The sequence below is a fragment of the Ictalurus furcatus genome, chromosome 8 (assembly GCF_023375685.1).
Source record: "Ictalurus furcatus strain D&B chromosome 8, Billie_1.0, whole genome shotgun sequence".
NCBI classification, from domain to species: domain Eukaryota; kingdom Metazoa; phylum Chordata; class Actinopteri; order Siluriformes; family Ictaluridae; genus Ictalurus; species Ictalurus furcatus.
Genome location: NC_071262.1, coordinates 7,658,208 through 7,678,110, shown reverse-complemented (window position 1 = coordinate 7,678,110; position 19,903 = coordinate 7,658,208). Strand labels below are relative to the sequence as shown.

General features: G+C 38.4%; 1 protein-coding gene across 1 annotated transcript; it reads right to left on the bottom strand.

Moving 5' to 3' along the window:
- Positions 1–487: 487 nt before the first annotated feature.
- On the bottom strand, positions 488–18,860 carry slc24a6a (solute carrier family 24 member 6a). Its single transcript, XM_053631545.1, has 17 exons — positions 18,372–18,860; positions 16,050–16,145; positions 13,283–13,359; positions 10,778–10,852; positions 10,592–10,676; positions 10,374–10,477; positions 10,205–10,279; positions 10,084–10,109; positions 9,938–9,991; positions 9,666–9,808; positions 9,317–9,477; positions 7,897–8,173; positions 2,452–2,618; positions 2,213–2,327; positions 2,010–2,122; positions 1,780–1,845; positions 488–1,596 (listed from the first exon to the last, which is right to left on the bottom strand). Exons 1-17 carry the CDS (start codon positions 18,478–18,480, stop codon positions 1,486–1,488), a joined length of 1,854 nt encoding a protein of 617 aa, XP_053487520.1. The 5' UTR covers positions 18,481–18,860; the 3' UTR covers positions 488–1,485.
- Positions 18,861–19,903: the final 1,043 nt, after the last annotated feature.

Genomic DNA, 19,903 nt, shown 5'->3' with positions numbered 1-19,903 from the left:
GCCACAAACTTTCAAGCACCACTGTATAAACTTTTCAGGTCCCTATCCCCCTTTCATTCAAATTTCAGCAAAGATCATTTCCATTCACTGATTATTCTGAATTTAAAACAAAACAAAACAAAAAAATACCAGGTGAAACCCAACACACAGACTAGTGTTAAAAGGACTTGTAGGTAAGTGTAGACATGTAAAATGTATAGTAAAATGTGTCCAAATTTGTATGAAATAAAATAAACGGTAAAAGTGTTTTTTGCTTTGGTTAATGAATCAAATTAAAATAATATTTTTTTTATTATAATACTATAATAATAATAATAATAATAATAATAATAATAATAATATTCAAAATACTGAAAAATTTTTTCATAATCCATTTTTTAAAGAAATACTTTTCCAAAGAAAATATGATTAGATCATAAATTACATACATAAACATTTGGCTCATTGCAAAACAAAGAGCCGTCTTGAATTGTTTTGTTGTCTTGTTCATAATTTTAGATGCTTTAATGTAGAAAATGTACAAGCACAAGGTAAAGAAGTGACCCGTGTTTTGTAAACATTATATCTTGTGGCTTAATTCAGGAACTTTATGTTAATCCTGTTTAATAATCATAACCAGCTTGTTACAGCTTTAAAATCCTGCTTAAACAGTAAAACAAACAAAAAAAAATCATCTATATATTTTAAGTATAATTTTAAGATATACACATTTCGCAGGACTCAAGCTGATGTAATGGCCAGTTGTGTATAATCTATGCTATGTTTAGCAGTGTGCTTATACCAGCAGTCTTCAGCCTTATTGGGGTCATTATTGGGGTCAAAAGATTTTTAAGCAGTTTCTTCTATGTGTTTGAATAGTATTGGGTAAATAAATATTTTACAGATTTCACTAGTCATATTCCTTCAGAGTAATTGATTTCAGAGCCACCTTATTAAAAAACAAAAAATAAAAATAAAAAACTCAAAACCTCCTGTATTCACTTTCTGTTTTTGTTTCTTTGGTGCTGCCATGCTGTTTACTCAAAATTTTGACAAGATTAATGTAGGCCTTTTAAACTTTTAAATATGGCAAAGAGGCAGAGTTTACAGATTCGGCTTCAGTGACACCCAGTGTCCAAACCAGGAACTTCTTTATTTTTCACTATTGCACATTTCAGCAATAGTGGTCCAAACATAATTTTATCTTTAAAATCTCTTGCAGGCTTGTTCAAAAATTACATTGTGGGGTGCAAACAGCATGCAGGCCATGGCTTTGCTTTGATTTCCAAGTGTATCAATACTTCTTATCAGTAGAATAAATAATAGAGTGCGTACTGAGTAGTAACTCCTTAATATGATTTATGAATCTCTACTCACTCATTAACCCACACAGGACCTGCTCCTTATGCCTCTGGTGAAATAATTACAGTAATGTGATATTTCCTCATGAAAATGAATCCAGCGTATTATTCACGGTAAAGTTTCGCTAGCTGCGTCAGATGTGACCTACAGCTGCTCAAAGCAGATAGAGCAGAGAAGAAAGATGGCATACAAGATCATAAGACCCAGGCCTAACCTCCGGTCAAGTCTCCAGTGATTCAGATGCACACTGAGAACCTGCAGCACAAGAAGAAGAAGAACAAATATTCATGTGAAACAGCAGCAGTCAGAAGTGTTCCCTTGCAGATAATAAAAAATATTTTAAACCATTTAGATTTAACAAAAAATCATGGAATTAATTGATCCCATCAGCAGTCCTTTATAAATAAGTATATAGTAGGCCTTAATATCAGTACTCACTGTGAGAAAAACTGAAGCAAGCAGTAAAATAACTGAATACACCAGTCCTCTACTATTAATGGAGACCTGAGAAGTAAATGCAAAAAGAACAATAGAACAATAATGAGAAAAAAAAAACATATCTAAAGCATATCATATCTAATATCAATGTTTATTTGCATTCAACATTCAAACAAAAAAAGCCAAGTGAGAGCACAGAGACAAAATTGATGAAACTGACAGGAACTAACCGTTGACCCGTAATCCACCACAAGTGTACGCAGAGCCCACGGGAAACCGAGGCCCAATAGAATGTCAAAAATATTACTACCTATTGAGTTAGACACAGCCATGTCTCCCATACCTGCAAATCCACAGTGCATATACAAAAAAAAAATTATTTGATTAAATTATATGATCCAGAACAATATTGCTCCTGCTAAGCATACAGTACCTTGCCGGGCAACTATAAGACTAGCCATGCAGTCAGGGACGCTTGTGCCAGCTGCTAAAAACGTGATGCCCATAATCACATCTGGGATGTCCAGTGTGAAACTGATGATGGTGACCTAAAACACAGAATATGGGTGAGCATATGATTTTTGAAAATGAAGGTAGAATGAAACTTACATTTAAAGTTGGGACAGTCTTGTACATTAAATGATTCCATTTGTCATGTAAAATGTTGCATACCATCCACACCATGAGGTAGGAGAAAACAGCAATCCAGAGTGTGGAGACCACAAAGGTGACCATGAACCAGCGCTCCCAGTGTGGCAGCAAACAGTTGGGCACAGTGTAATAAAGCAGACAACTTAAAGGCCACGAGAGCAACCACTTCACCCGTTCACAGCACCCTCCTATGGAAAAATACATAAGAACAGAGTTTATGCTCAGACTATAGATAGTTTTACAAGCCCATGAAGCCCATTACTGGAGAAAGGAACTATTACAGAGCACAGTGTCATGTATCCATGTTCAAACTCCATCACCAACACGGGTTGAACTGACGTAATCATTGCAATCGTAAGATCACACACAAATAATAAGCCATGTTAATTATTTGCCAGAAAAAGCTACAGTGCTCTGAAAAAGTATTTTGTGTATATCTTATTGTTTTAGGTTTATTTATTTTACTGAAGCAAAAAAAGTTAGCCAACACCTATCACCCATGTGAAAAACTAATTGCTCCCTTAAAGTCAAAATCTGGTTGTGCCACCTTTAGCAGCAACAACTTCAATAACTGGAAATAACTGGAGATCAGTCTTTCACTTACTTCTAGGACCAGGATTTACTCCTATGCTTTGTATCATTGTCTTGCTGCATAATCCATTTGCGCTTGAGTTACGGATGGAAGACCGGGCATTCTCCTTTAAGATTTTCTGGTAGAGAACAGAATTCATGTTTCCCTCAATTATTACAAGTTGCCCAGGCCCTGAAGCAGCAAAGCATCCCCACACCATCACACTTCCACCACCATGCTTGACCATAGTTATGGTGTTCTTTTTGTGGAATTCTGTGTTGAGTTTACGCCAGAAGTAAAGGGGCCCCTGTCTTCCAAACATTTCCACTTTCAATTCATCAGTCCACTGAACATTTTCCCCAAGAGGTTTTAGGATCATAAAGTGTGTTCTGACAAAATTCAGATGAGCCTTAGTGTTCTTCTGGATTAGCAGTGGTTTTCTCCTCACCACTCTTCCATGGATGCCATTTTTACCCAGTGTCTTTCTGATAATGGAGTCATGAACAGTGACATTTATTGATGCAAGAGAGGCCTGTAGGTCTTTTGATGTTGTTCTTGGCTCTTTTGTGACTTCCTGAATGAGTCACTGCTGTGCACTTGGAGGAATCGTGGAAGGTCGGTCACTTCTGGGAAAGTTCACTACTGTGCCGGGTTTTTCCATTTGGAGATAATGGCTCTCACTATGGTTTTTGGAGTTCCAGAGCCTTTGAAATAGCTTTGTAACCCTTCCCAGACTGATATATTTCACTCTTATCTTATTTCACTCTATATCACTTTCTTCCTCATCATTTCTGGAATTTCTTTCAGTTTTAGTAAAGTGTGTTACTGGGTAACCCCTTTTAACCAACTTCATGTTGTTAATTTAAGTGGTGATTTTATTGAACAGGGTTTGCAGTAATCAGGCCTGGTTGCGTCTAGTCCAGCTGAACCCCATTATGAAAGCAGTTTCATAGATTTGAGGAATTAGTAACTACAGGGGCAAATACATTTTCACACATGCCCAGTTGGTATTAGAATACTCTTTTGCTTCAATAAATATTATCATTTAAAAACTGTACTTTGTGTTTACTCAGGTTGCCTTTGTTTTTATCTCAGTCAAAATACTCAACAGACAAAATATAAATGATACCTTTAATTTCTAGATCACAACGGTCCACAACTTTATAATATTGTGTTGCATCCTCGACAAAACGTAATGGCAATAGAGTCCTTAGCCATGCTGTATGCATGTGTTCTCTTTTGTGTCTTCATTTTTGCTCTGCATGTTTTTAAATAGGAGACATGCTGCGTTTGCATGCTGTACTTGTGGTATTAAAAGCTCATTTTAGTGTTATTACTGGTGGTGTATAACACATGCTTCCTTTAAACCATATGTTTGGAAATCGGCTTTGCGCACACAGGCTTTATTTTGTCAAGCTAACAACATTTGTTTGTATGCTGCAGTAAAGCATGTATATAGTAATCTATCAATATACAGCCAATTTACACGGTGTATTTACTTACTCATAGTGAGAAAACATGGAAATGAAGCTCTGGTCTCCAGTGAATGTATTACATCATGGCTGTGTGTAAACTGAATTAATGAATCCTGGGCATATGAAATAAACAAATTAGTTGTGGGCAGTGTGAAATGTTTAAATTAATAAATGGGTCATGGGCAGCATGAATAGAAAAGCTTGATCTGCATTAAAGTCTAAATAAAGACAATGGTTCCATTTCTGTAAAGATTTGTTTGTGTTGTTTGGTACCGAACTTGGTTGATGTTAAATGTGTTTGAAGATGGTTTACTTGTTTCCGTGTCAAGGTCACCTTGTGACTGTGACCCCATGAGGGGTCTACAGCCTATAAAACATATGCTCAACATCTTTCCCATTTTAGTCTTGTCAAGGATTTGAGGAAATAGATTCAGTAGGCAGCGCTTTAATTGTTCAAGATTGTTGCTAATCTTGTTGTAATAGTTAAAATCTGCAACGCCAGATAGAGTGAGTTGATGCCATAATTGATGATATTTCTAATATTAAGAATTGTTACTAATTTGCTGCTAGACAAGACAGCTTATTGTTCGAGTTGGAGTGTAGCAGGGTGGGTGCTGTAGACGCAGAGTAACTAATCTTAAAATGTTATAATAAGGCCACAAACTCATAAGTTATGTGAAGTTATGTCACCTTTTCAAGCCTCTTGTGTATTACAGAGGATGGTAAGTTGTTCTGCCAAGGAGTTGGATGACAGACATGATCTTTTCCCAAATTGTTTGAGACGGAACATCTCGGACAGGTACTCACAGAACCTTATCCTCACTGCAGTCATGCCCTAATGCCATTAGCATCATTACAAGCAAGGCTATGCCTTGGCTGTTCATCATCTTCCTTTGAGGCTGCACAACCCCACTGATGAGAGAAGAGAGCAGCTGATACATCTGCAGAGCCCGTTGGGATGAAAAGATAAGATTAGAGAAGCCGTCAGTGGGCCTGGGCCATATGCAAGAATCTGCTGTGCTATCTGACTGCATCTCACTCATTATGGTAGAGCTGATCATTTAAAATTAGATCAGTGGGAAGATTGAAGTGAAAAGGAGTACAGAACAACAGCAGTACTGACTATGCTGCAGACTGGTGTTAAGGCCATTCTCCAGCCAATATGGCTGGACAACTGCCTAATCCATTTTGTTGTACATCTGCCCATGTGACTGGCTGGGCTATTAAACAATGTTCATTTCATTGATGAGTTCTTATGCATATTCACGTGCATGTTTAAAAGCAAGCATACTGTTTGCAATGACAGATGCAGAAGCCCCTGGCTTGAGATCAATACCGCCGATGCATATGATACACTGCAATAGGCAATGTAATATATGATGCAATAAGCACATAAATTCTACAGACAGCACTTCAAGCTGTGGGAGCCAAAGCAACAGGGTGAGGGAAGTCAAGGGATGTGAGACAAGGAGACAAGTTTGGTTGGATCAAATGCCATTGCTGGAGCCTGATAAAAACTGCTGTTGTCACGTGGACAGGTCTTTGGTCCAGGAGATGTTAAATTATCATCCCTTCTGTCTGAGACATAAACATTCCTCTGGAACTGGGTTTCAAAGACTGCAACAGAAGATGGTGGGAACTATGCAAGATGGAGTGTGGCACCAGAACAGAGCATGAGCAAGCTTCGAGATTTACTGGGGATCCAGGTGAAGTTTCTGAAATTACGCAGTCAATTGTGAGATGGTTTGTCCCTCTGCAACTAGAGCATTGGAGCCTGTTGACATCAGACCAGTGGCTAATGAGCACACTGTCCACAGGATAGCATTTACCTTACTGTCACAATCATGTGATGACAACACTGCTATATGTACTTAGCAAAGGAAAGGAGCAAATAGTAATTCTCCAACTAGTAATTAGTTCCATAGGAAACTATGGCAGCCCTTGAACAATGTTTACATATGTAACCTTCTATTTTACTCAACACGAAATGCTGAAGCATATTACTTCTGGTTCTGTGCAGCATTAAGGAAAACATAGTAACTATACAGACACATATGAAAGGAAAACAAGAGCCTCAAGGATTTCAAAAACCATAGCTGTATGTCAGCAGTTCTGCAAAAAGTTATTTTACAAAGGAAACTGCATCAGTTGGCTTTGTAGTATTTCACTGCCATGGTGAGATTTAAAAATCCACACTGTTTTACCCAGTTTCCCATTTATAGCCTAGTGGTAAGCCTCCCGCAACATCATAGCCTCTAAAGTTTTACATTTAAAAAGGGAATTAAATAAGCCCCACTCCCTGGATGAGTTGACATCATGGTCCTTGACCTACCCCCAATTTTTAGTAAAACACACTGGTAATGGATCATTACTTTCGTTTGAAAGTCAGAAATGGTCAAAATAGGTTATTAAACAGATGATACAGTTTAAAATAATGTTTTTGTTAATTTTAAAATGAATTAATTTCTATTTAAATTATGTGAAATGAGTTTCTTCTTTCAGAATAAAATAGCATGAAATATAGTTTAGCAAAATTAATTCCAAGCTGTAATATAAGTATATAGGTTTAACAGTTGATCAACTTTCTGAGTCTGTCCTGAGACAGACTTCATAGGGTGCCTCAGTCCCATCATTAATCTCAACATTAAAATAACTTTATTGAAATCCCAAAAATAACCACTGAATATTACTGATTATTGAATAATTCCAGCAGTGTTAAATCCGATAACTGATATGTATGAAAAGTACTCTTTTTGTTAACAAAAGTACTTTTTTTTGTTTTTTTTTTTAACCTTTCACACACTTTGAAACTGAACTACAATTACTCTTTTTGACAACAAGGTGTCAGGATACCAGCCTAAGAACCTGTCCACGTTTCCACCTCTTGGAGAGCCAAAACATATGAGAGGCTTTTAATTCATAATGATAATGGGAGATTCTCAAAGTCGAATCCCTCAGCATCTACAGTACTCAAAAATAACACCATTGTCACAGATGCAGTTATAATGAGGTTGTATTTTGGCTATCCTGTATGTAAAAATGCAAAAAGGACCTCTCCCACCAAGCTCTGATGGTACAGACACACAGCTTTGTGTTGCTGAAACTGACAGTGTTTTGCCAGCTAGAAACCTTTTTTGTAGTGGAAAAGCATGGAACTGTTCCAAAATTTGTGGAAAAGTGCTATCTGCTGGAATGACTATTCTTTTTAACGCTTTATGCACATTACACATTACTGATCTGATCTATCTGAGAAATACAAAGCACATCCCTTTGACTTCACCATGCTACTCAATCTAGATAATTCTAGTCACTGTGTGCAATTTAACATTAGCACCATTAATCAGGTCCCTAAGGAAAAAAAATCCCAAATTGGGCCATGTCTCAATCTATTTTCATCTCACATGTTTTAAATTCACTGGCCTGGCACAATCAGAGGATTGAAGGGTTGTTCTTCCTGTGCCTCTTCATCCTCCTCTGTGTCTTTGGGCTGTGTGTCTCCAGTGTCTTCCACCCTCTCCATTGTTCCCCCCTTGCCCCTTGTCCTCGCCTCTTCTAGAGGTTGGGTCTCGCTGTCCATGTTGTCACCATTTTCTAGTCCCCAGGGTCCCCCCTCCATCCCTGGGCTCTCCAGACCGGGAATTTCTCTTGTGCCACTGACACTTTCCCCTGAGCTCCGGCTCATGATCAGTCTCTGCCTCTGTAGGATAAGAGAGAGAGGAAGAATGTCAGAGACCCATCCAAAGAGAACACAGCTTATTGATTGAGGGGACAAATATTAATCCATATGTTATGTTTAGATCAGACATTTAATTTAGAACAACACTAAAACTGAGAGACCAAGTGAACAGTCAATAAGTATGTAGTGAACAGAATGTGAGGGTTAAAAGGATTCTGCAAAGCTAATTTATGGAAGTCCAAATCTAAATGTGATGTGAAGTAGAGTATGGGGAAGTCTTAAGAAAGACATGTCTGAGTTGCAAGAGTGAAGTAGACAAAGTCATGATGCATATGCATGCATATGGAAGAAACTGACTTTGAGAATTGAGAAAAAATAAAATAAAAGGGGGATTCCAGTATACAGAATACAGAGTCAGACACCACCCTAACAGATACTTTAATTTGTCACATGTCTCTATATAGACAATTCACCCAAACCCTTTATCAGGATTCACATTGTAATAACTATTGGATATTAATAACAAGTTCTCACTATTCAACAAGTAAATTTGGAATAACCGACACTATAGACCCATGACACTAAGGGCCATGGAAAGAGAACAGGTGGTCATCATCAATGAAATTATTTTGTTTGTTAATTGTCCCACTGCATTCACATTATGAAAATGAACTGCAAAGCTGCTAAATAAAATGTAAAGATTTATTATTATTATTATTATTATTATTATTATACTGTAAGTGATTTTGGTTCTTTAGTGTTCTAGTGATATTGGGAAAGTTGTCTGAGTGACTCTGGATGAGTTTTTAATGCATCGTTATTTTTTCTAAATGGAAATAATGGCTGATAATGGGAACATCACTATAAAGTTTTCCAGAAATGGATTATGTCCAGTTAGTGGTGTTTGGGTCTAAACATACTGTATGTTTCATCTTGGTGAAACACAGCTAACTGAAACTTGTCTGAAAACAAATGAAAAATGAAAATTAAAACAACTATGAATTAAAGCCAGTAAAGTCATAAGGGCACTTTCTTAACTGATGGTGCTAGCAGTATTAATATCTGCACACTTCAAAAGAAACCCCGCGTTTTATCAGCTAAGAGAATGCAGCTGTCCTGTGTCTGCCAGTCGGCTAGCATGAAAGGTGAGTGGGTGGGCATTACCTCAGCGATGAGCATGCACCCAGCCAGGGGTGTGGGTGGGTGGGAGGGGGGAATGACCATGAGATGGAGGCTTGCCTCTGATAAGGAGAACTGGTGAGGATGCAGACTCATCAGCTCATCCACCATCACCACGGCTGAGTCCTGCTCACTTGCACACTGACCTGAGAGCAGTAGAAAGTGTTTTTAGTGTTTCTGATCTTTAAACATTTTAAAGTGGAACAATGCACTGCTTCTCCTGAAAGGTTTTTAATCTAGTGTCAATTTCTGTAATAACCACAACAATATAAACAACTTCAGTGTATTTGTAATGTCTTGCAAAGGTGACCAAGCAATACATACACACACACACCTTTCTTCATCAGGATCATAGAAGTGTCACAGTTTGTGCAAGCATCTTCCGCTGCTACATCTTGACGCAGGCTGCTCACCAAACATGGCTGTCCAGGTATACCACACCTCAGTTCAACCCAGCCCCAGATTTGACCATTAAATCTGAAATATACCCAAACACACACACACACACACACACACACACACACACACACACACACACACATAATGAGCCATCATTACTATCATTAAAACTCTATGTAAAGCATTTAGTGATTGATCATTACGTACTTCATGATAAGGATGTAAATTCCATACATTGATATGAGGACTATAGTCTCCCACCTGTACCAACCAAGCAAAGTTCACAAAGTCTGAGATTCTGTTTAAACAATTCTATACTGTTTCAAAAGCAATTAAAAATTACTGAAACCTACCAGAGAACTTTTTCATCATAAATGATCTGCAAGTCAAGAACATGTCTGTCTGTAACAAATCAAGCTTAGAAAAAAGAGGAATATATAAAATAGTTTTACATGTAACTCTAGGAAGTCTCACCAGAATTAAAGCCAAGACCGAGATGATGTAGTAAACAGAGTCCCGGAAGAGAGGCCACCAGGTGAGAGAGATTGTCTATGAGGAAAAAGAAAACAAGATCTCTGTACATCTCTGAACAAGAGCTCTTCTCCTTAACGTGGAGAAGACTCCTGGAAAACAAGTCTCCTACCTGTCCAGCAAAAATGCCACACACTCCAATGATAACTAGGATATTAAAGACTGCTGAGCCCACTATGGTGCCAACTCCAACATCTCCCTTAGTGATGAATACACCTGAGACAATGTTATATAAAAATTAAGCTGGAGGAAATTGTCTGAATAAAGTTTTTTTAATAAAAAAAAAAAAAACTATCAACAATCTGTTCAAGCAAGTTCAATAAAACTGACCAATCAGAGAGGTAAAGAGCTCTGGAGCAGAACTTCCTGCTGCCATGAAGGTGGCTCCGGCAACATCCTCACTCAGATGTAGGTTCTGCAAATCAAAAGGTGCTAAGGATGAACTATACATAGAAGTATGTGTGTTCTCACATGGATAATGGTGGACAGCAGAGATAATAGCAAAAAAGCTCTGACCTCACTGATCTTTTCCAGAGATGGCACAAAGTACACGTCACAGACAATAGCAAGGGCGTAGAACATGTAAACAGCCTGCAAAGAGAAAAAAGAATATTAACAACTAAACGAGGCTTTGCAGTGACTACCAAGCTACAATGATACAGTATATGTGTGCTGAGAACGCTTAATGAACAGTTACAATAAAGTTCATTTCATTATACCACATGTTTATCCAAGTTTACTACAAGTAAACTAATGTATACTTACAGAGAAGCACACTAAGTATACTTGCCGTTTACTGTACATACTAGCATGTTCAAATATATTGTTCTTGAAGAGAAGTAAAGTGGTGAGTGAAATATTAGTTTCCTTTGGATGTACTTGGAATAACATACGATACTTTTATATAGTATTGTACTATATTTTGATATATGAAATACTTTTTTAATACAGTAGTTGACCTTAGGTTAAAATGTAATTATTTATTAGGGTTTTTATTTAGGATTGATGGCAGAGACTTGACTCTAACCAGAAACTAACTAGGCAAAGCATTTGCCTGGTGTTTGGGAGATCATGAGGTGCTAACTTTATGCATCATCTAGGAAGCACCTTCACATTTCTAACTGGGGAGCTCAAATAAGACTCGGCTGTATTTTAGGGGTTTTGTTTTTATTTTAAAGTGTAAATTTAAGTAAACTTTCAGAACAATATACAGGTAAAGTACCATCCATCCATCCATCTTCTACCGCTTACTCCTTTTCAGGGTCACGGGGAACCTGGAGCCTATCCCAGGGAGCATCGGGCACAAAGTGGGGTACACTTGGACAGGGTGCCAATCCATCGCAGGGCACAATCACATACACACTCACACACCCATTCATACACTACGGACACTTTAGCCATGCCAATCAGCCTGTCTTTGGTCTGGGGGAGGAAACCGGAGTACCCGGAGGAAACCCCTGCAGCACGGGGAGAACCTGCAAACTCCACACACACATGGCCCCGGCGGGACTCGAACCCCAGACCCTGGAGGTGTGAGGCGAATGTTGGCTTAGCTAACCACTAAGCCACCGTGCGCCCTAGGTAAAGTACCATCAATCATTATTTACTAGTATACTCAAAAGTATGATAAGCATGATACTACGAAGTTTACATTTTGTCCCAATTTAGTTAATGAAGCACATATCAAACAAGTACATTTGTGGAAGCAAAAAAGTGATAAAGATTAGATTCTTTTTAAATGGACTTTTTAAAAGCCATTAAATTCTTAATAATGAAAATTAAAGACCACTGAATTCATAACAGTGTTATGTGTATATTAAGTCAAAAACCACACATTTGTGTTTACTTATTCTGAATTCAACTTCTTGAAGTTCAAAGTAATTTTATTTCACTATTCACATTTTCAAACAATCAAGTATGTATATAATTTTGTTTTTCAGTGTTCACAAATTCAGATTCAATAATTCAGTTTTCAAATATTCAAAAACCTGTATTGAGGTTGCTCATTTTAGTGCTCCGCTTCAACCAGTTACGGTCAGGTTGCAAAATTCAATCAGTCCCTCCAGGAATTCAGCGATTTTACAATCACAGAAACGAACGCAAAATCAAGCAAACTCGGCGCATTTGCAGGATTACCACAGATTTTGGCCGAGACGCATCACGTGATGTCATTACAACGCACATTCAGCCAAAGCCCTCTTCGATTCACGTGCATCGAACATAAGTACAGCTAAAAGATCTCATTTACCAACAAACATCACTGTGAAAGACAATATCGTGCAATTGCCATTTCACCAATTCAAGTACATTTGAAGCACAAAAGAACTCAAGCATTTTTGGCTGCAACAATCACAAAATACTCTGCGAAATCCTGTACAGACTGCTCAATGCAAAAAAAAAAAACGCAGAAATAATATAACATCTGGGTTATCCAGGAGTAGGCAAAGACAATCAAGCCTGGAGCATGTTTTACGTCCTCTGCCATGAAATGCTTCCCCCCTCTCACGAGCGCACGCACCTATATTATATTATATTATATCACTATATTATGAACAGAACACTGTGAAGGCAATGATGGATGTGAATCAGATTTTTTTTAAAAAAGAAAATCTGAGAATGTGTGTGTGTGTGTGTGTGTCAAAGTGACCTGAAAGACAACTTGAAAAAAAATACACTGAAAAAAAATTATTCAGCGATTCAGTAAATATATGGCGGCGCTGCACATAAGTTCATTTTTTTTCTGCTACTGTTAAATATCAAAGGTGAAAATAAAAATGTAAACTCTCTTCCCCATTAATGGTGGAGTCATAGCTTTTTGTGCTTTTTTTTTTTCTTATTTAAAATCTTTGTCACTTTTTTGCTTCAACATTTATACACAGACTGAATATATAAATGAACTTTATTACACGATGACATGTATTCATGCACTTATACTCTATTTTCCCTAAAAGTATACTTTCTATGCACTATGCTGTAACATGGAACTGTTGACAGTGTGACATTTTGTGTGTGAAAACTCACACAGAGCATATGCAGCAGCAGCGCCCCATGCCTTCTCTGCTCCTTAGTGAAGACATCTTCGGGAAATTCATTGATCGCTGGGGGCACGCGCGCGCGTGTGAGTGAGAGAGTCAGTGTGAGTGAGTGTGTGTGTGTGTGTGTGAGTGTGTGTGTATGTGTGAGAGAGCGTGTGTATGTGCAGAAAGAAAAACACAGTCCATTAGTAAAGGGTTAGAGATGGAGAGAGCAGCTTAAATTATTGACATAAAAGCAACTGAAAACCACAGATTTTCTTTCTGCATGTAAGTCCTGCTTTAGTGCTTTCACTCAGGCTGCCTATACAGACACAGTAACAAATAGATTATTTAATTTTTTTGAACCGGAGAAATGGTACAACCGTGGTTTGATATTTTTCTAAATAATCATGGTATCAATCAATCAATCATGATTTATCAAAAATATAAAATCAAATTCATATATCTAATAAAAGTATGATCTGCTTTAAGAACCTTCTCAAACTAAAGCAGGCAGGAGGTGTATTGGCATAAGGCATTTAAAAGCCTTTTCAATCCCTCCTCCTTTGTTAGACAGTAGTGTGTAACGGACTGAAAGTCAAACAACTATAGAATCAAACACAAATGAATAGATATTGCTGAACCAGCGGCTGGTCAAAAGAGGATTAATACTCAGCAAACTTTGATGGTGTCATTATATGATCTGTATAACCTTTTGTAAGAAACAGTGCTCCTCTTCTGATTGCACATTTGACTCCACGTTGTTATGAAGCTTTCGTCTCTCAGCGATAACTGGCTAACTGAAATCTCAAATCATCCGTAGCTGATTTTATACAGTGATCGGGGCCCAAGGCACCAGGCCTGCTTACATTAGCACATCAAGAGACATTTCAGTCTGCAGATATAGATTTGTTCAGTGTAGTAGCACATTATTCTGCACACATTGCTAAATGGGTAGTTACGTAAACAGCAAAACTATTGCAAACAGTACAAAGCAGTTTCATCCATCCATCCATTTTCCATATCACTGGAGCCGATCCCAGGGAACTCGTGGCACAAGGCGGGGGAGAACCTTGGGCAGGGTGCCAAACCATGGCACGGCACATTCACACACATTCACACACTATGGACAATTTGGAAAAGCCAATTAGCCTACAGCGCATGTCTTTGGACTGGGGGAGGAAACCAGAGTACCTGGAGGAAACCCCAGGGAGAACATGCAAACTCTGCACATGCGGGGCAGAGGCAGGATTCAAACCCCCAACAGAGGCACAACGAAAACGTCCTAATCTTTAAGCCACCATGCCCTACAAAGCAGTTTCAAAACTGAATGTGATCATGCATGAGGCAAAACTATCTATGAACTAATTCCATAATATTGCATGGGTTCAGAAATTAGGCATCTATGTGCATTCATCAGTCACTATACTACATAGCTGGGAAAGAAGTTCTGAAGAAATTCACTTAAAAGATAGATTCAATGTTTGTAGTCCGAAATTTTATCATTGGCTTGAAGAGATTATTTATCTTGTGAGGAAAAAAAATATATATATATATAATCTGTAAGTACCCTGATGTTGCAATGTAATTATAGAGGGAAATTGTCACGTTATTTACGTAATGGAGGTTAGGACGGATGCAAGTGCAGTTAAAGAGGTTTATTATAGAGAGAGGCAGACAGACAAATCCAAAACGGTAATCAAAAGCAATGTCAAATAACAGGCAAAAGGTCAGGCAATCTACAAACAGGCATAAATAGGGCGAGGCTAGAATCAGATTCGGTAAACTAGAAACGAGGTCACTGAACATGAAACAAAACGAGAAATGAACAACCACTTGGTAAGGAGATAAACTCAATACTACGCAAAGTGCTAAGAGACACGAGGGATTTAAATGACAAACGTAATAATTTTTTTCGTGTTCCGCCAACTATCCATCCATCCATCTATTTTCTGTACCATTTATCCTACACAGGGTTGCGGGGAGCCTGGAGCCTATCCCAGGGGTCTCGGGGCATGAGGTGGGGGGACACACTGGACAGGGTGCCAACCCATCTCTGGGCACAATCACACACATTCACACACTACTTTTCTGTTTAATTATATTTACATTTAAAGCATTTGGCAGATGCCCTTATCCACAGCGACTTACATTTATCTCATTTATACAACTGAGCAGTTGAGGGTTAAGGGCCTTGCTCAAGTGGCAGCTCAGCAGTACTGGTATCTGAACTCACAACCTTCCGATCAGTAGTCCCTCATCTTAACCACTGAGCTAATACTGTGCGACCACTGCCTGTCGAATTATGTAAAAGCGGATTTAGACCCCCCTCTCGATGAGAGTGATTTTACAGAGCAGGCAGATAGAACTCAGCTCACCCACAGTGATAAAAGAGAGCTGGCTTCACAGAGGGCCAAGTGAGCCAGAGACACACTGCTCTAGGTGAGCGATTAGAGGACTGATCAGTGGAAAAAAGGGCTGTGTGACATGTTTCTCTTAAGCACCATGCTTTGACTGCTTAAAACAGACCTTCCTCTGTTCTGAATTACAGATTCTGCTGCTTAGCAACACCAAGCCTCAAAGGGGGCTTGGCTCGGAAGGAGGCAGCTGTCTGTAAATGATGAGAGAGGAAAAGATGGAACAGCAAAACAAGGAAAAAGTAAAGGACTGCTATGAGAGAGCGAGAGAGAAAGAGAGAGAGAGAGGCTTGCATTTCCTCACTCAAGTCTTGGAATGATTAAATGTAAATGTAAATCAAACTGAATGGAACTCACCAGCTCGGGGTTCACTGGATGTTTGGTTCAACTCTCCACGCTGCTGAGTCAGTTTTCGTTTAGACCAAATCAGATCAAAATCCTTATCAGGAGGATCTGTAAAACCAGAACAATTAGATATTACATTATACAATTATTGATATTACTCCTTACATTAGAAAAGAACTAAACATCAGACTGGTTTATGTAGATAATAAGAACACAGGAGATACTCAGTAAACAAACTTTCTCTTAATCAGTAAATGGGTAGATGGCATGACACTCCATTTTGAGTCCGCACAAAACTAACTTCAACAAAATATGTTAATGAATTATATTGATTACATGAAATGATATTGAATTATATTACATGGTAATGAGTTATAAAAAATGAATTGAATGCATCTCTTATAGTGGAATACTTAAAACTTACAATAGTTAATTTGATGATAAATTTAAATTTTATTTAAATAGTTATTGAAGAGTTAAAAGCTTATTTTCATAACCTTTGTCTGAAATGACTTTCCTAAGATGTTAGTGTAACCAACTGTCATGGAACAAAAAAGCCATGTGAAATTAACCAAGAAAAATTCCCTGGAGACTCATAACTGTGTGGTGTAAATGTCAGTGAGGTTCTTAGAAATATCAGATAATTGGAAGTTTTAATGATTTACATTTGCATATCAATTGTTGGGACGCCAGGAAATGTTTGAAAATTCATCACAGTTGTAAAAACAAGTGTTTACTTTGAAAAAGTGTTTAGAACACATAATCACATCTGTCAGTATGATTTGAATGCCAGGTAATGTAACGTTACACTCGACTCGAGTGTTGTATTGTATCTACTGTACAATGTTGTGTGTAAAACTTTAATTGCCTACCCTAAAAACAGCTGATTGTGAAATCTGACTGCCTGATAATGACACTTAGATGTTCTGTGTCACTGTACATTTCTAAACCAAAGTAGCTTCTTTATTGCATTCTATCCAAAATATGAGTAGCCTTAAGGCTAGTAACTATTATTATTATTCATCCATCCATTTTCTGTACCACTTATCCCACTACGCAGGGTCACGGGGGAGACTGGAGCCTATCCCAGGGATAAGCTAAGATCCCTGATAAGATTCAGTTAAGATCTATTGCTAAAATCAAGATGATGCTCTCCAAGAAGGACCTTGAAATTATTTATTCACGCGTTTAACAACTGTGTTGGACTATTGTAATTCACACTATCTTGGTTTGCCTAGAACAACTGTTGATCGCAATTGGTACCAAATGCGGCAGCCAGATTACTGACTGGCACTAAAAACCGTGAATAATAATAAAAATAATAAAAATAATAATAATAATAATAATAATAATAATAATAATAATAATAAACAACTTTATTTCTATAGCACCTTTCATACATAAAATGCAGCTCAAAATGCTTTACAATAAGGTATTTACATGCACAGAGTGCTTCACATAAAAATGTATTAAGTGCAATAGTTAATGTCACATAAAATTGAAGATAAACCCAAAATATTAATAACAAGAATGTATTTTAAATATATAGAGAAAATATAGTCTTTATTGGTCACACTAATATATATATATATATATATATATATATATATATATATATATATATATGCATAGTGAAATTCTTTTCTTCGAATACCCCAGCATGTCAGAAAGTTGGGATCAGAGCACAGGGGGACACCATGATACAGCGCTCCTGGAGCAGAGAGGGTTAAGGGCCTCGCTCAAGGGCCCAACAGTGGCAGCTTGGCAGTGCTGGGTCTTGAACCCTCGACTTTCCGAGCAGTAACCAAGAGCTTCAACCGCCAAATCACCAATGCCCCAAAGACAAGATGAATCTGAACGAATGTTCTGTTAACATTAACATGGACGAATGTTTTGAGAGAACCGTGTCAGAACATTAGCCAAAGTTCTGAGAACGTTCCCTGTTGGCTGGGTTTCTGACTAAGCCACTGGACTGGACACGCCTCCTTGTTCTGACTAGTTGGATGTTGGTGGTCCACATCATGCTGTTGTTTTCCCCCCCAAAATTTACAGAATCTGAGGCTGCACAAATCCTGTATTTTCTATGCATGTATTTCATTAACAGCTGCTGGAGCATGAGGAGAGCCCTGCTTAATATTACATAGTGCTCTGGCTTAAAAACAAATAATCACTGACTCCACCTTTAACGTTGTGGTTGTTCAGGTGCACAATGCACCAAATTAGATGATATCCCACTGAATATTAATACGAATTAATAAAAACGTGTAAGATGCACAGTTTAAAATATATTTTTTTTAAAAAATACAAAAATAAAATGGGGAAAAAGCCCCGCACCTGTTACTCGGAGAAGCCAGCTGAGGGCGATGAGTCCAGCACAAACACACAGTCGCCTCAGGAACCTGCTGCTCGTCCACAACGCCTTCATCACAACACTGCTCAGCATTTAAAACTCACAAAGCATGCCGACGCGAGACAGGGAAATCAGCCGTTTGTTTTATTTTCTCCTACATACACGGACTCTCAATTCTCGTTAAGATTAGTTAGCTGTGTTGGTTTGGGTCACACGCCGCTCGCCACAGCATCCTCTCACTCTGCCTCACGACCAAAAGCTCGTCTCCTCTCAATACCAACCAGCCAGTAGTGCAAAAAAATAAAAATAAAAGAACACGCTAAGGTATCTTCTGTTTTAGGCCACAGTTTATCGCATGCTCGAGCATCCGTGCCCCCCTCCGTGTTCCCTACACACTTCGTCGCTGAGGGTGTTTCCCAAACAGAGCTCTACTAGTGCGCCCTCATGGAGGAGCACTGAGGAAAAACACCGCACTAACAATAGCAACAAACTGCGATTAGCATCATCTACAGTTGAATTACCTTATGAGACAAGTGGGAAATTAAATGATTTGTTTTCTGTGTATCACAGAAGATAAATCATAGTCTCCGAGAACCTCTCCGAGGCTACCCTGCTGAGAAAAACAATAGAAACCCCCATAGAATTTGTAATGGTTATAATGGGAATTGTATTGGTTTTTAATGGAAACTGTAATGGTCCCTGTGGGTCGCTACTGGTAATTTGGTGCCTTCGGTTAGTGGCAGGTTATGTATGTCGGATACCATTAAGGACCAATAATGGTAATGGTTTTAATGGCTAGCTGATGGGTTGTAATGGTATTTGTAGTGGAAACCTTTAGAATTTCTGTGATGGTTTCTATTGGGTTATTTTCAGCAGGGTAATCAGGTTTGCCTGCTATATTTTCGCTATGAGAATATTCTCCTGATATTTGATTCAAGTCCAGCTTGACGTTAATACTTTTTGTGGCGTCCGAGTGACCTTTTTCTATATAACTGTAGTAATAAACACCAGAAATGAGAACAAGTTACTGTTTTGCAAGTAACAATTGAGTCAGAAGTTGTGGAACTCAAGTCCTGACTCAGAAGCCAGAAGTCCAGAGTCCTAACGTTTGAGCTGCAACCATATCAGAATGCATTCCTCCAACTTTCATGAACACTTCGAATTCAGTTCAATTCATCCATCCATCCATGTTCTGTACCACTTATCCTACACAGGATCACAGGGATCCTAGAGCCTATCCCAGGGGACTCGGCATGAGGCGGGGGGACACCCTGGACAGGGTGCCTACCCATCACAGGGCACAGTTACACACCCATTCACACACTACCTCCAAAACACAGGGAGAACATCCAGAGTCCGCACACACAGGGTGGCAGTGGGAATTGAACCACGAACGTTAGAGTTGTACGGCAAATGTGCTAACCATAACCAATTCAACTCAGTACAATTCAATTTTATTTACAGTATACAGCACTTTAGCAATTAACATCAACACTTAGCAGCTTTAATAACTTAG